Raw genomic sequence first — 16368 nt, forward strand, 5'->3', positions numbered from 1 at the left:
TGGTGGAGTGGTATTCCATCCATGGTGTATCCTGCCTTGTGCCTGTTTCTTGCCAGGACAGCCTTCAGCTTCTTAACACAGCCCTGAAATGGATAAAGCATTTAGAAAATGAATGGGTTGATGGAATTAGTTTATAACCATTGAACATCTGTGATTAGCTTTGTTTCATGAATATATTTAGTTTCTTTTTTTTTATCTTACTGGAAAAAAAATCAAACTAGCCTTAATTTTCAGTTAGAGCATAAGAAAGCTTTGATTACCATGAGCTACTGTTTACATTTCTCAGTAGAAAGCATCAAATGTCCAAGGTTGTGAATAAAACCTGATTAACATGTTAATCTAGTTTAGCAGTAATTCGCTGTAGATCAGGAATGTGACCCCTCCCCCTGTCAGATTGCTTTCTCAAACAAAGCTACCTTACCTGCCTTGTACAATATGTACAGTCTGTAGGAATACTGGATTAAGTAAATAGAAACTCATAGTCACATAATATGGAAATTTGCTATGTATCAATATAGATTCAGGACCCAGAAAACCTCACTCCATATAGAACTACTGTGTGATAAAAACGGGATGTTTATACAAATGTGAGGATTTTGACATTCATTTCAAAAACTGTTGTGAAATGACAGTGTGGTTCGGCAGCTGCTGATTGTCTGACTGAAAGGCATTAATGGGGGTGATCAGGTTTACAATTTATTGTCTCAGGACGGCTGGGAGTATTGCTAAGGATAACAATCATCCTTGTTTATCACTTTTCTCTCCCCTGCTCTCTGATAAGCACATGAAGGCATGTATCTCCAGATATAGAAACAGCTTCTTCCCACAAGCTGTCAGAGTATTGAAATCTATCTCTACTACTGACTCACACTGATGATTTTTTTTTTTGCACAGTGCTTGTGCTGTCTTGTATTTAAATTGTATGTTATATAAATTTGTTGTTGCTGCTGTTCTGTGTTTAGGTTTGTTTTTTTTCCTTGATGTCTTTGTATTGAAGCATACATGCAAATAATCATTTTTGACACCTGAAGAAGGCTCCACGGCCGAAAGGTGTTTTTTCTCTCTTTTTTTCAGCATGGAATAAACCTATTACTTGTTCCTTTGCAGCCTATGCATGCTGACGCAGCTACCCACCTGATTTTATTGCACTTGTGCATATGACAAATTAACTGAACTGAACTATTAGTTTTGAAATTAAATCCCCACACAGGTTAGTGACAAACTGTTAAAGGGTCTTTAATCTCAAAACAATCTACAGGGCAATTATTTATGTTTACTAGAATCCAAAACCAGAAGCTCAGCTGCCCATTTAGAAAATAAGATCAGGTCTCCATGTGAACCACCAACCATTGTAGTGTAAATTAGAGAAGCAAGAATAAAGGCGCTCTCCACCCCACACAGTCAATTGTTAAATGTAATTAGCAATTTGCACATCATCCTTACAGAGCACTGTACAGTATATTTCTTCTTTTTGAGCACACGGTCATCTGCTCAACGAAGGAAGTATTTCCTGGAAGGCTCTCCATGCAGAAGAAAAAAATCACAATCACATAGTGGAATGTGTTTCCCTTTGAAATAATTTCATTTGTATTGGTTTTTAACTTCAAGGCAAGAAAATAGTATGTTAGAGAATTTCGGTTCCCCCTTGAGGTGCTTGGCAATAACAAATACATTAATAAAATATATATCTCAGAGATGTTAGGTTTAATTGCAGTTGACGTCTGGATTATAACGTACATATAAACCTACAGTACCTGAAAGTCATATTTTGCCAAGCAGCATGTACTTCAAAAGTACTGAATTGATATTTATGCTTATTGTATCTTAGTGAGAAAGAAACAGCAAAAAAAATAATGAAAGAAAACCAGAGGTTTTAGAGATTAATTTTAAAGGCGAATGTAGAGTTCAGAATTTTCAATCAATCCATTTGTTTTCTAAGAGCTTTATTGAATACGGTGCCATGGAGGAGCCAGAACCTGTCCCAGGAAGTAACAGATACAGCCCGGATGGGACGCCAGTCCATCACAGGGCGCACACAGACACAAACACACACACTCACCCATGGACAGTATCCCAGGATTCAATTAACCTTCCAGTATGTCTTTGGGCTGTGGGAGGAAACCAGAGCCCACATGAACACAGGGAGAAAGCTCTAAGCAGATAGCAACCCAGGTCTAGAACTGAGCCCCGATGATGAAACGCAGTCACAGCCCCATAGAACCACCCAGAATTTTCATCCAAAATATATAATTCATTTCAAATATCATTTAAAAAAATAGATTCCTTCTTTCTTTTATAAGTATCCATTGAAAGTCCTGACAGAGTTCAAACATAGAGATGTGTTAACATCACTCCCTAAGATTCTTACAATGTTGTTATCAGTTTTAATAGGGTGGAGCCCAAATCCAAACACAGATTCAAGCTGATCAAACAACTACTCAACTTTTGCTTTCTATACACAGCTTACTTTATGTTAAAATACAAAGTGTGGGCAACATCTACAGTCATCTAGAGTGGTAACAAGTTATTTAATCACAATGTTCTTAGGGTTTCGTAAAGAAAAATGTTTCATTTGAGGTGTTTTACTTGTTGAACTATGATAAAAATAGAAGGCCTGGATTTATTAGAGCAGTATGTTGTTTCGGAATTTAGAAGAATAAACACAGACTGTGTCACCAAAAAAATAAATTTATGTTAAAGTTCTTCAACACTACAGGAAATATTTAGTTTGACATATTTGATAAAGAAATCAAATTGCCATGATTATTTCCCTTATCATTTGAAACAAAGTGATTTGCTGTTTTGTATGTCAACATGAAGGGACATTTCCAGAAATAATCAATAACAAAAGTCTCAAATAAATTTAATGTTAAAAGCCCTTGTTTCTAGGAGTTGACATATGCTAACCATGCCATTTGGATTTAAAAGCATTTGGTTTAATTCTTATCATATGGATACATTTAATTCTGAGCTAGTTATAGTGATTAAAATGGTGCTTAACTGTTTTAGATGTACATACAACATACACTATGTAACTAGAAACAGCTGTGTTAATTCCCTTTGATTCAAAAAAGAAAGCCGTGCTATGTGATTTTGATGCAAATAAGTAAGTATAAGAGTGTACATTTTCCTAAATCATCTCTGTAGAGAATTGGTTTGAATGTTTGAATGTCAGGGAATAAACCTTTCTCGATCATTCCACGTGTAGTGTTATCACTATTAAAGAAAAAACCTTGCAATTTCAACCGTCTATACAGCTTCTTTCAGTTCTTACATTTTTCTAGCTATCATTAAGGAATCCTTAAAATATGTTAGCTTTTTTAATAGTTGGATCACATTCAGGTTATTGAATGTATAAAATGTTTAATTGCAGACAACATCGCTGTATGCTGTACTGTTCGACCACTGATTGTAAGAATATTTTTTTATGAGGGCATATGTCTGTGTGTGCACTACGATGATATGGCTTCCTGTCTGGGAGTGTCCAGCCTTGTACCCATTGTTTTCTAGGATAGGTTTCGGCTCTCCTGCGCCTGTGTACTGGCAATGTTTTTAGTTGTTTTTGCTTCTTATACTGATGCTCTCTTTAGCCTATAGTTGTATTAACAAATGCTGTCGGCCACAAAATTGATGTCATCAGATGGAACCCAGTTTTTATCAGGTGTTTCAACCCTTATCCATAATGCTGTTCTGCTGGTGGATGAGCAGTGATAACCAGTCACTGCTCATCTCCTCCTGGCCTGCAGCTTATCTCCTCTCTCCTGCTTCAGAACCAGCATGAGAATATCTCCGCTATCTGTCCCAACCTTCAAACTGCTGCTAGGTCAAATGTAGCACAGGTGTGTTCATTGGTGTTGATGTAGAGCAAGATTGCCTGGTGTATTTTTGCTCAACCCATAGGTGTTCACCTTTTCATCAGCTGACTGTGAAATGCCCCTTGTGCTAATGTTTGCCAAATGTGACTTGCCCTGTCTTATAAATGATTTTACAGGTAGAAGTGATCATATGACTGGCATGGCTAATTTAAATATCTCTGGGTGTGTTTCCTTATGTCAGATATCACTACACATATACAAGGCTTTCTTGAAAAGCGTGCATTTTGATTTAGTAGAGAAAGATTTCTAATTTTCAGGTTCCGTGGAGTTGCGTTTACGTATACCAATAGCCAGTGATGTGAGTTATGACTCATGTGACTGATAAAAAATTGTCTTCATTGATCTCAAAATATTTTCTTCTGGTTTGTTCATAAAAGAAGCATGAAACTTAGCTAACGATACCAGCAATAACTTTAATCCGCATTGCAGAGATCTGCTGGTGGCTACTTTGCAGTTTTAGTGGGAATATGAGAACATTTGCGACCAAGTTATGTTTGTAGTAGTTCAGGTGAGTAGCTGCGTCAGCATGCGTAGGCTGCAAAGGAACAAGTAATAGGTTTATTCCACGCTGAAAAGAGACGAAAGAAAACACAACGTTTCGGCCGTGGAGCCTTCTTCAGGTGTGAGAAAGACAGGGCAGTAAGCAAAGGTAATTAAAGGTGATTAATTTTAATTAATATTAATTAAAGGTAATATTACTTTTTCCAAGTTATATTTGGTAAAGCCACATTCATTCATATAGAAAATTTCTAGTTCTGCTATTACACTTCAGAATTGTCTAAATATTTTCAATATAATTCTGATGTAGAGTGGCATGGTGATGTGGTGGTCAACATTGCTGCATTGCAGTGCTGAACCTGGGTTCAGTTCTGAATCTGGGGTGCTATCTGCAAGGAGTTAGCATGTTCTCCCCTTGTCTGTGTGGGTTTCCCCTGGGCACTCCCATAGTACATCGACATACTGACAGGTTAATTGGCTTCTGGGAAACGTAGCCCTGGTGTGAGTGTGCGTGTGTCTGTGTGTCCTGTGATGGACTAACATGTACCCTGCTTTGCGTCTGTTGGTTACTGAGGTAGGCTCCGGCTCCCCTGTGACCCTGAATTGGAGGAAGTGGTCAGAAAACAGAATGATTATACATTTCTGCAGGAAAATCAATGTATTCCATTGTTTTAATGGTATGTACAGCACATGTCTAAGAGCAAAGCACAAAATCTCTGCCACACTAAACAAACCTATGCTTCATGAACATGAACATTTCTTTTCCAGTGTCCATTGTATTGACCCCCTTACATTTATATTGTATCCTCCCCCCACAAGAACCTTTGCAGTAGCTCCTTGGCTCATTCCATATAGTGAGGGGTTTCCAAAACCTTTCGACTCATGACCAGGATGCCATTTTCTCAGCAAGTCAAGCTAAAGTCAAGTCTGTATGTTACACTGCTTACCCAGCTCATCACTCCATTTACAGTATTATTGTTAGTCTGAAGCTATTGAACATTTATTTGACTTGATTTGGCTCTAAAATCAAGATGGTAATCTAATCTTTTACCTTTACTAAAGTAGTGAACATAAGAAGACAAATATTATGTGCCAAGTGTCCAGTGCTTCATGCAATTCTGTTTTATGGGGGAGCTGGAGCCTATCACTACAAGCAACAGGCACAGGGCGGGGTACTCATTGCATGGGATGCCGGTCCATCACAGGGCACACACAGACATGTACTCTCTGAAGCCAATTAGCCTACCATTATGTCTTTTGATTGTGGGAGGAAACCCATGCGAACACATGGAGAACATAGAAACTTCACATAGATAGCGTCCCAGATCCGGAACTGAACTCAAGGCTGCAGCAATACAAACCACTGTATCACTGTGCCTCCCACTATGTGACATGTAACTCATGTATGCAATAAGCTGTGTATAATTCATTGTTAATAAAACAAAAATAGAGCACAATGAGGGATTCTACAAAGGTTATGTAACAGGATATTCTCTGTAAGAAATTAATCCACACAAATCAGTACATCAAGAACTCCTACTGTGAACATGGTTTACAGCTATCACTTCAGTTTAGCTGAAGATCAAAGGCTATCAAGTAATTTATGTAGATTTGTACAGAATAATAAGCAGTTTGCCCACTGGCTTTCTCAAATAATCTAAAATTATGCACACACCGTGCAAACATAAATATTTGTTGATTTTGCCTTGGGTTGTTTTTTTCTTCTCTTATTTTGTTGATGTATGAGTAATGGCTCATCGGTTGTTTGGGAAGGTATTTGTTCTGAGTGCTCCCTCTGTCTTGGCAGCAGCAATAAGATGGATACTGGCAATGATTTCAGTTGCTGAGAAAATGGTTAACCTGAGCAATCGCCAAGCCTCCATTACTTCACGTTGCACAGGGTACATCTAGCACTGGCACATCTAAGACTAGCACTCGTTAATTTAAACAAAAAATATTTGCCACAGATTTAATGCTTTTGTCAAACTGTACTTGTATTTTTTCTACTTTGGGATACTTCATTCTGACAAGACAAGTTGAAATAACTGAGTGCCCTTACTTATGTGTGCAGCACCGTAGTTATCTTTTGGTATCCCCTGTATGACATTTAAGCCATCTGTCTGAACTTATAAATGCCATATGTCTATAAAAATTCCCTAAAACCTTAGAACTCACATACTTTTCACAGCAACCACTTGCTCATAAAATACACTAGAAATCTGAAAAGTGTTCCTGATATTTATGGATATACAGTAACCTCGTAGGATACATGTAAATGTATATCTACATGTTTATGTTTTTGTAAACGTTGAAATTTCTTGTAAAAGATAAAAAGTCTGATCATGGGTAACCATGTCAAATATCTTTCAGCTGTGCACATTCTTGTAAGTGCTCTTGTTAAATACATACTAAATAAAAAATTCCGTGCATAATGTGGGGTGGCATGGAGTGTGGTATTTAATGATGTCTGGGTCCTGGGTGTGATTCTGGACTGGAATCTTCTGTGTGAAATTTGTTTGTGAGTTTTTACAAGACACACTAGTTTCCTTTCCAGTTGCTTTTCCAAATGTCCAGGCGTATTGTCTAACACAATGCTATTGGTCTTTAAAAAATCTCTGGATCTCATCTTCAGATGAATTAATTACTAGTAACTAAGTGATCTAGATGGACCAAATGATTTTCTCTCATTTATAAACTATGTTCTTATATTGTCTAGGTTTATTTTTTTCTATCAAAATAAACTTTATTTTACAAAACAAAGTATTTCACAGTAAGTACACACTAACAAATTATCAAACTCACTTCAAAAGGTGTCAAAAATTGTTTGTGCATGCATGCCCTGCTATGGGGTGTAATTCTATCTAAGGTATAGTATAGTCCTGCCTTGTACCTTATGGTTCTGGGATAAAATCTGGGTTGCAGTGACTCTTACAAAGAAAATGGAGCTTTCTGTTACTGGGTGAGGTTATAATCTGGAGTTATTTGGTTTATTTTTTATTAATTGCAGAAAACTGTAAGAAGCAACCCTTTTCTTGTGTTCTAAGTTGTCCAAGAAGCATGACACTGTCTTGTATTCTGAATTTATATTTTATGAACCACTAAAGGACATTTACAATGCAGAAAGAGAAATCATACTGTCACTATTGAATAGATGTGAAGATGACAGTGTTTGTGTTAGATGTACAGTATGATAATTACCGACTAAGATGCTATATATTCTGCCAGACAGGAACAAGGATTTCTTTCCTTATTGAAGTAGTATAGTACTCCTATAGAGATGCTCCTATATAGAGATACATTATATGGGAACAGAATCTACTTTCTTTCTTCAAGGAAGAAAATGGGCATTCGTAAGAGAAATGAAGAAAATGTTATAAGGAATTCTGTGACTCTCCATAATTTCCAGCTTCTCTTTCGTCACTGCATTCTTAAGTAAGCTGAAGGAAAGTCGAAAAACACTAAGTTTACTGAATGGCTTGGTAGGAATTAAATAAATCCTTAGAAATAAAAAAAACACACCATTAATCATTTCAGCTTGTTTTTTTCAGTCTAATGAAAGAAAGTCATTTTGGTGCAGTATATACTGTTTATTAGAGTTTTTGGGTGACTGATTTAGAGAAGAACCCAATGCCAAAGTAAACCATTTAAACTTCACTGTGCTAAATCATTTCATTAAAAGGATCTATCCAAAGAATTAACTCGCTTTCTCTTAACTTTTTAACATCAACGTTTCTATTGGACTACGGTTTTTTAGATATTTTAAGACGTGCTCATTTTAATGTGGCGCTTCTGTGTTAATCATTAGCAAGAGCATGCATATACTGCGAGCTGAACTTATTGCTAATCTTCGTAATGTTTAATGCTTTGTAGTATAATGTTCATACATGTGTACTCTATATTTGTATACCGGAAAATAAAAAAAGACACATTCAGTGATTAAATATTCAAATCTATAATTTTAACCATGAACCTAACACTTTTAAGTAGAAGAAAGTCCACTTTATATGTGTATGTGTGTGGATTGATGTATGCATTCGTTGTTTATTATATGCGGAATTAATTGGGAGTTGCGCTTCTCCTAGCCAAGCCCGATGACGTCACAATCGGTGTGTCTATCTAAAGCCGGTGGATGTAATTCCAAGCGGAGGAACAGGGCTGAGCTGAGCAGTGGGGTTGGAGGAAGGAAGGTGCGTGTAAAACAGTCAGCATTGTAATCTGAAATAGACTCATATAAACATACGTTCTTGATGCTCCTGTAGAAGGGCCTCAGTGGGTCATAAATGAAATGGAACTGAAGGGATATATGAAACGGCAGGTTTTTTTCTCAGCGTTTTATTTAACGCCTTGTTCCGTCCGGATTCCCTGCGCTCTCATCTGTACTCTGCTGCTCCATTGGGTAACTGTGGAAGCAAAGGACCTGCCTCAATGCACAGAGGTAAGCCTTTATAATACTGGGAATTGCTGCCTGTCAGCATTGTTTATTTTGATGCGTTAAATTGCTTCCAGTATTTTCTTTCTAAATTAAAAGCTTACTCGGTGATGGTACCTTGAGACCCATAGGCGGTGTAAAGCATTGTTATATTAGTAGGAGGTTAGACAAATACGAAAATGAAAATATTTTGTTACGTATATTTGAACGATTGATTTAATATCGCGATATAATTTATGGCCCGATTTTAAGGCTGTTACTCTTTCTGAATGGCAGACACAAAGACAAGACCAGTAACCAGTAACCGAATCCTAATATTCATTCCATAAAATATTTTTCTCACATAATTGAATGCAGTATTAAGACAACAGTAATTGCTGTAACAGAAATGTTTCTCTACATCAATTTGTTTCAAAACAGCGGGGGTGAAAAAGTTACATAGTAATTCTACGTAATGTGCATACTGATCGAGACAAGGCTTTGCCAGAACAGAGTGGCAGAGTATTTGCCACCCAGCATTCGGGTGTCAGGAATCCCGTAGGATTTTGTCCTTGGTGGTTTTTGCTATAAACCATGATGGGGATAAAAAGAAGATAGTCTTTTGTTTTGTTGATCTCGCTACTTGCTCCATATAATGTAATATTATGAGATTCGGGAAGATTGCTCAATGTACAGCTCTCATATTATAGTGGTGTGATCCTGTGGGTTTTTCATTTTTCGTTTATGAACACTTGAAAAGTTTGAATCATATCAGTCTTGAATCGAACATCTAGAGGAAAGGTAATACGCTTTCTGTGTGTTGTTTTTAAAAACCTGTTTTGTATTATACCAACGTTAAAATATGTGAATTGTATTTTAGAAAATGGCTTTTGAAATATATATATACAAATAAAAGTTTTTACTGGATAAAGGATATCATATTAAAAACTCTACAATGACAAAAGAGAGACGCCTCCCGGATTTAGAAAATTCTCGGGTAATTCTGTTCCTTGAGGGTTGTTAGTGAATTTAACTGTATTCGTCAGCTGACGGTAACTGTCAAGTCGGCTGTCTACTGCCATTGTTCTCCTCCAGTAGAGTACTCCTTCTGGGTATGGTATTGGGAGCAGCCCCGGCCCATTGTAGGTGTTGCTATGGCACACAGAGACAAATCCATCCCTGTGGATTTTTAGTCCAAGCCTGTAGGAGCTCTGATGTAGGAGACTCCCTGCAATAAAGAGTAAATCTCTTTTATCATGTCCTCTGAACATGTTTGTTATCATAGGTACTTATTATAAAGTCCGTGTTGATGTATTTCTTCACACTGCTAAACAGGTACAATATGCATCTGGCCTAACAATTAATAACTGGAAATGAAGAACACCTGGCGTTGTTATATTTTATAGCACAAACCCAGAAACTATCAAAAATGAAATGCCAATCAGAATTGTCATTGGAGTTTTTGCTGAGGTTGACTTTAGAGCTGTTCATCACTTCTTCTGTAATTTTGTTTTTATGTTAGGTCGTTTTTTTGTAAAGAAATATTGAACATTATTTTTTCAGGTCAAATGGCAGAAATAAAATAAAGTTTGTCTTTAGTGCTTTGAAACATTTGTACCTGCAAACCAGACAAAGAGAGAAAATACACAGTTTTCTCTTTGTTAGGTGCCTTATGTCTTTTGAAGTCATTGTAAGTTTAATTTTCTTCTATTATCTGTTTTATCCTACGGTATAATAAATATGATTTTTTTATCAGATTGATTGTCATTGGAAGTCCTAATAAACGTATTGTCTATTGAGCACAGTTTTGTCTTTTGTATGCTTCTACTTAAAGATGGAACGGCTGGATTAATTGCTGAAACAATTGTCTTGCCATTGTCTCACATTGTTCAATTGATGTGAGGGATTAAACATGATAAAGCTGAAGTTTTCCACCAATGCATGGGGGAAACATGCAGCGAGCTTACAAAATGGTATTTCAGCCTTCTTGCTGGTTTTCTTTTCTCGTTATTGGGAGATGGTTTGATCTGATAAGGGCAGTATTTGTACACAGATGTTCATGCACAAAAAAAATCTTGAATTTCTTTGTGCAAACATTCACTCCTTTCTTCCCTGTTATTATTGTTTGTATTAAGGAAAGGCTTGTGCGTGGTGGGTAGGAAAGCAGAAAGGGCACACCTGTTTGTCAAGGGGCGGACTACCTTCTCTTTCATTCATAATGGCATGTAGAACAGTTATTTGTGATATGAGAAAGCTGTTTCATTGTACCTGATTCTTAAAGATAGTGCTGTTTACCCACTGTCTTGGTAAGCATTCTTGGATTGTTCAGAATATCCCAGAGCTACAAAATTGTAAAATGCTTTAGTCTGAGGGCTGATACAATTTGGAACTAAAAAAGTTGTTTTTTTAAGCACTATATTCCAGCGCAAACATACTGTACCTACAGTTTCATTTTGATTCTGAATTTGGCTTTAACACATTTTAATGAATCCTGTTAAAAACTGTATTTTAAACCCACAACTACAGTATCTGTCCTTTGATATCCCCATTTAATGAAATTGCTGGCTTGTGATAAACTTTGATCCTAGCCACAATCTAAAGGGATCTAGAAGTTGCACATGTCTTCTGAATCACTCAATGGCAAGCTGTCCTCTTCATTTGCATTGTGGACCCATACTGGTAGCACTTGTGCCTCACAGGTGATTACTGTAAGAAAAAGTAATCTCTTGCCCATTTTCATGCCAATTGGAGAACTTGACCATTTTTCCATTTGTCCCACTCGGGAGACCCTATATGGAAAATGTAAGGAAATCAAGATTAAAAATAAAGTTTTCAGTCTCATGAATTCACTTTCTTTAATGTCTGTTTTACTCCATGCATTTATAGTGTTTGCATTGCTGTTTATGTGAAAGTTTAGGGTTATTCTATAGTTTTAAGCTCCCTGTTGTAAGGTTATTAACTCTGAAAACCATGTTTTCCAGCTGAAAAAGTGGGTGTTTCAATGGTTGTTGTGCTGTAGCTGACAGCTGTCTATTGTCATTGCCAAAAGAAGGAAGATCATTAGAAAGTTTGCCTGAATCAAACAGAAACAAATATTTATCTATGTTGGTAAATTGTATCTTGTATGTCACCTATTCATGGTGATAAACTACCATTATTTGGTTTATAGCACAACAATAATATACAATTACACTAAATAAGATTAACATACTGTACAATCACGACAAATTGTAAAAGTCCCTTGGTACTTTAGCTGCATGAGTAAAAGTTGAAACTAGAATTATACTTACCAAGTTTGGAGTTCAAATATTAATTATACAGCAGGAATTAGTGTTATTGGCCACAATATCAACCATCATAAAAGATGTGGTGGCCAATGAACTGTCTTGATTTATGTAGGTACCCCATCTTCACACATACTCATCCTAACAGTATGAGTGTTATACTGTAGGTATAACCTTTGGATTTAATTGGCCAATTAGCTTTTGTATCAGAGGAGCTTGTGTTTTGGAGCTGGTTTTATCAAACAACCTATTATAAGTATATAAAATATTGCTGCAAGCTATATTTTAACCTGCAAGCAGGTTAGGGGTAGTGAAACTTGCAATGGTAGTATAAATGTTGCAAACAAAATGGTGGTCAGACGGCCATTGTGGTCAGTTTGTGTTTAATTGTCCAAACTGTCCTGAAATAAAGAGCAGTTTGCAAAAGAGTCTGCATTTTGCCTAGCAGTTGGTATGAACTGGAAATTGATCACTATTACAAGTGAGATGCAAATAAGAAACAGATTTGTTAATTAAATCTACCATGTTTTCATTCAGTTGGTGTAGTGGTTGCCAAGATGCAGCTTGAGGTGTAAGAACCAAATGGCAGCTTCATGTTCATCTTGATACTGTATTTGCTGGATTGACAGCATGCCAGGTATTTGCTAAACTATATTAGTGTTTGGAATTAATTATAGGAAGAGTAATTTATTGCCATATGTATGTGTACTGTACATTAGAATTCTTATTTGCTAATGTCTTTTGACATGGTACGAAATACAACACCACACAATGTAGAAAGTACAATACAAAAAAGTACACAATAAATTGTAACAACCAGAACAATTAATATGTGGTAGTGAAACAAAAATGGTAGTCCAAGTCAAAGGTGTATAGTGCAGCAGTGCATCGAGTTCCGAGGCATTGCACAATTGTTTAAAGTAAGTTTTAAACTGCAGAAGGTAGTGTTGTGGCTCATTGAAAGCTGAACAAATAAATGGTGGTTTGGTGGCCATTTTAGTTTACTTAGAAACCCTTTTTAACTTGTAATTATACAAATAAAGTTTGGGTTTTAGCAGTTTGGTTGATAATGTTTCTCCAAGCTGTTACAATCCATTACAGATGTAAAAACATCATATACTAAAGTTTATATAGAAGCTTCTGGGAAAAACTGGCCATGGTGTGACTGTGTGCATGTTTGTGTTTGTGTCTGTGTGCCCTGTGAGAGAAGCATCCCGTCCAGTGTGGATCCCGCCTTGCGCCTGTTGCTTGACGCATTGGTTGGGATAAACCTATGTGGATGCTTGGATAGGCTCCAGTTTCCCAGTGATCCTATATTGGATCAGGTGGGCAGAATATGGATGGATGTATTTTACAAAGCTTTGATTGTTGAATCTGGCCATTTTAGATTTATTCTGCATAATGCGCTAACAAAGGTTGACTTAGAATGTGAATTTTCTTATAAATTTAAAGACTGTCCCACTCCCAATATACTGTACCAGTGTATTATGAAGTTCCTAGATTACTTAATCTCTGTGCATCTTTTCTTTTTCAATCGCTAATGTGTTGAACAGTTTGAATTAATTTAATGTAAAAATGTGGACAAGTAAACTAGAAGTTTCTTAAGTTCCCTCACTTATATTTTTTTCTTGATTTGAGAAAATAAGATACAGTAGATATTTCTGTGCACTGTTTACCTTTATGGTTTGTAATTCAACTCCCTAGTGATCCTTTGGATTCCTGAGTTACTACAAAGTCTGCTCTCTCTGGCACAGTGTTGAGTGAAAAGCTTTACATATGTTTTATTATTTAGAAACTATGAGTGGCACAATAACTTAAGATTGATTTCAGTCTTTCAATCAGTATTACTTGTAGGAGATGATACTTTCTTCTGTTATAGACCATTATATTAAATCTTCAAAACAACGTTTATATTTGTGATTCAAAAAAGTTATTAGTGCATGTATTTACAATATGTACAGTTACTATACTGTATATACAGTACTGTATTCACCCCTTTGTAATTTTTCATAATCTGTCACCATATGGAATTATAATGTATTTCATTGAGATTTTTGGCCATAGATCGACACAAAACACTCTATAATGTCAAAATGAAAACAAAATTCCACAGATCCCCCTCAATTTAATTACACATATACACCAGAAAATAATTGATTGAAGTATTCTTCCCCTGCCACTGCATTTATGGGTAGCACATTGGTTAGCATTGCAGCACTGGGGCTCTGGATCCAGTTCTGTTTGGAGTTTGTATGTTCTCCCAAGTTTGCATGGGTTTCCTGTGGAAAATGGTAGGTTAATTGGCATCTTGGAAAATTAGACACAGAAACTCATACCAGGGCCGTGTTTGTTATTAGTTCTCCCTTGACCCTGTATTGGATAAAGAGGTTAGAAAATGGAAATGGATAGATGCGTATTTATGCAAGACTCCAGAAATTGCTCAAATCATTAAGCTTGTCTGGGCAAGATGGGCCCTCTTTTTCAGTAACTTAAATCCTTGATTTAAGGATTCAAATAATTATAACAAGGAATAAATCAGCAGTATTATTGCACTTATAGGTTATACCAGTATTATATAGTGGGGTTTCTTTTTTTACTGCATTGGAAGCTGATGTCTGAACACCGCAATTCTACAATTAATTTAACAATGTACATTTCACATTCAATGACAATTTCTCCATTCTAGAGTTTTCATGCTTCTTTTAGAAAAATTCACTCTAGATTTTCCCCATTCAGTACCATGTTTGCATGATTTTTTGTTGTTGTGCTTCACTTGCTGCTGTTTTGAACTACTGTAACTCTATGGAGCTGAAGGCAAAAGAGTGCTTCCTCCGTCTCCACCAAGATCTCAGCTGACAACCAGTCATTGGAGCTGTACTTCATTCTTTTCAAAAAGTTATGTACACTTCAGTTACAACAGGGCAAGAAGGTAGCAGAGCACAAAAAACTAACAAGGAATTGGACTCAAATTTGGTTAAAACTTTAGTTTATTACTTTATGCATGTTTCTTGTTGCCATCCATACCGCACATATTTAAGTGAAGTGCTGGGCACGTAATCCAGCAAATACTGGTTTTCCCTTCATCCAGTCCCGTTGCCTTTCACTCTTTGTCTGAGCTTGGAGCTTTTGGTAACATTCAGTGAAAGAGCACAGCAAATCTGGCTAGGGTAATCCCCTTAATGGTAGGACTCATCCTACATTCTAGACATTGGCTTCACCAGATAAACAATTTAAAGCTCCGCTTGTTCAGTTGTTCAGTGTGATACTTAGGTTTATAGCATGTGACAGCCATTTTGAATGACTTAAATACTTGCCTTTTATTAAGAATAAATGTTAATAATTTTACATAGCAGATGTGTGACCTGCAGTGCCCTTTTAAACATTCTGGTTTCCTGTAAAGCAGTGGCACTGTAAGGCAGGGATGATGTGGGATAGTTATTAAGTGATTTTATTAATCTTTATCCTCTTGTCGTTTAAAGGATAAAAGAATTGGAAATTTGGGGAAAAAACTGAAAGGAGATGGACTTGTCCCCTTGATTTTGAAGTGTAATCTTGATGAGACTGACTATAAAGACACTTTGGAGTGACTATGGTTTTATGTCACAATAGAAGAGGGAGTTTGTTGTTCATGCTTTTCCTTAAAGACTTCATTTTGTTGCCATATGTTCCACGTATTCTCATGTGCTACCTATATGTGATGTGATAAGCCCTGGTCTTTCTAGGATCACAAGTGTACACTGTTGTCTGGGGGGTTTCTGATTCTGTTGATTAAAACGCTTGTCATGCTAAACCGGATTGGCACAACTAGTGTTGTCAAGATGATAATCCAGTTCTTACATATACATGCCTAACATTTTTGCCTGTTTGGAGTTGGAACACTAGAAATTTTGCATTTTAAAGTAACCATTTCCTAGATGTTTTGAGTTATACATCTTAAGATTTTTCTGACTTTAGTTACAGTAAGTGGCCATCCTACAGTATATTTAAACCTTTTTATGTTTTTAGAGCTTAGCATTTTTAATTCTTATAATGATATATAATATAATTATAAAATATAATATGATCTATTGCATTTGTAATTTCAAATCCCTATTTTCATAATATCCGTGCTTTAATTTTAATTTTATTTCACACTACTAGCAAAAATTCCATGAAAAGCTGAAATCATTTCAAAACCTAAGCATCTGAGTTTTATTGTACATAGTAATAAACTTTAGTTTAGAAAGTAAGAAAAATTTTGCACACTATTTACTGACTGAGAAAGACTTAACCTTAAACATGCCTTTTCTTTGTGTAAAGCTCA

At 36.2% G+C, this 16368-nt stretch overlaps 1 protein-coding gene across 2 annotated transcripts in view; it reads left to right on the forward strand.

Annotated features, from left to right (window-relative positions):
- The first annotated feature begins 8500 nt into the window (after positions 1 to 8500).
- Positions 8501 to 16368, forward strand: part of elapor2 (endosome-lysosome associated apoptosis and autophagy regulator family member 2) — a 51848-nt gene continuing 43980 nt past the window's right edge. For both annotated transcript variants that reach the window (XM_015353201.2, XM_069192217.1), the window contains exon 1: positions 8501 to 8808. In XM_015353201.2, coding sequence (XP_015208687.1) covers positions 8659 to 8808 — 150 coding nt within the window. In that variant the 5' untranslated portion in view covers positions 8501 to 8658. The remainder of the gene's footprint in view (positions 8809 to 16368) is intronic.

This window comes from Lepisosteus oculatus, chromosome 7 (assembly GCF_040954835.1).
Source record: "Lepisosteus oculatus isolate fLepOcu1 chromosome 7, fLepOcu1.hap2, whole genome shotgun sequence".
Taxonomy (NCBI): Eukaryota; Metazoa; Chordata; class Actinopteri; order Semionotiformes; family Lepisosteidae; genus Lepisosteus; species Lepisosteus oculatus.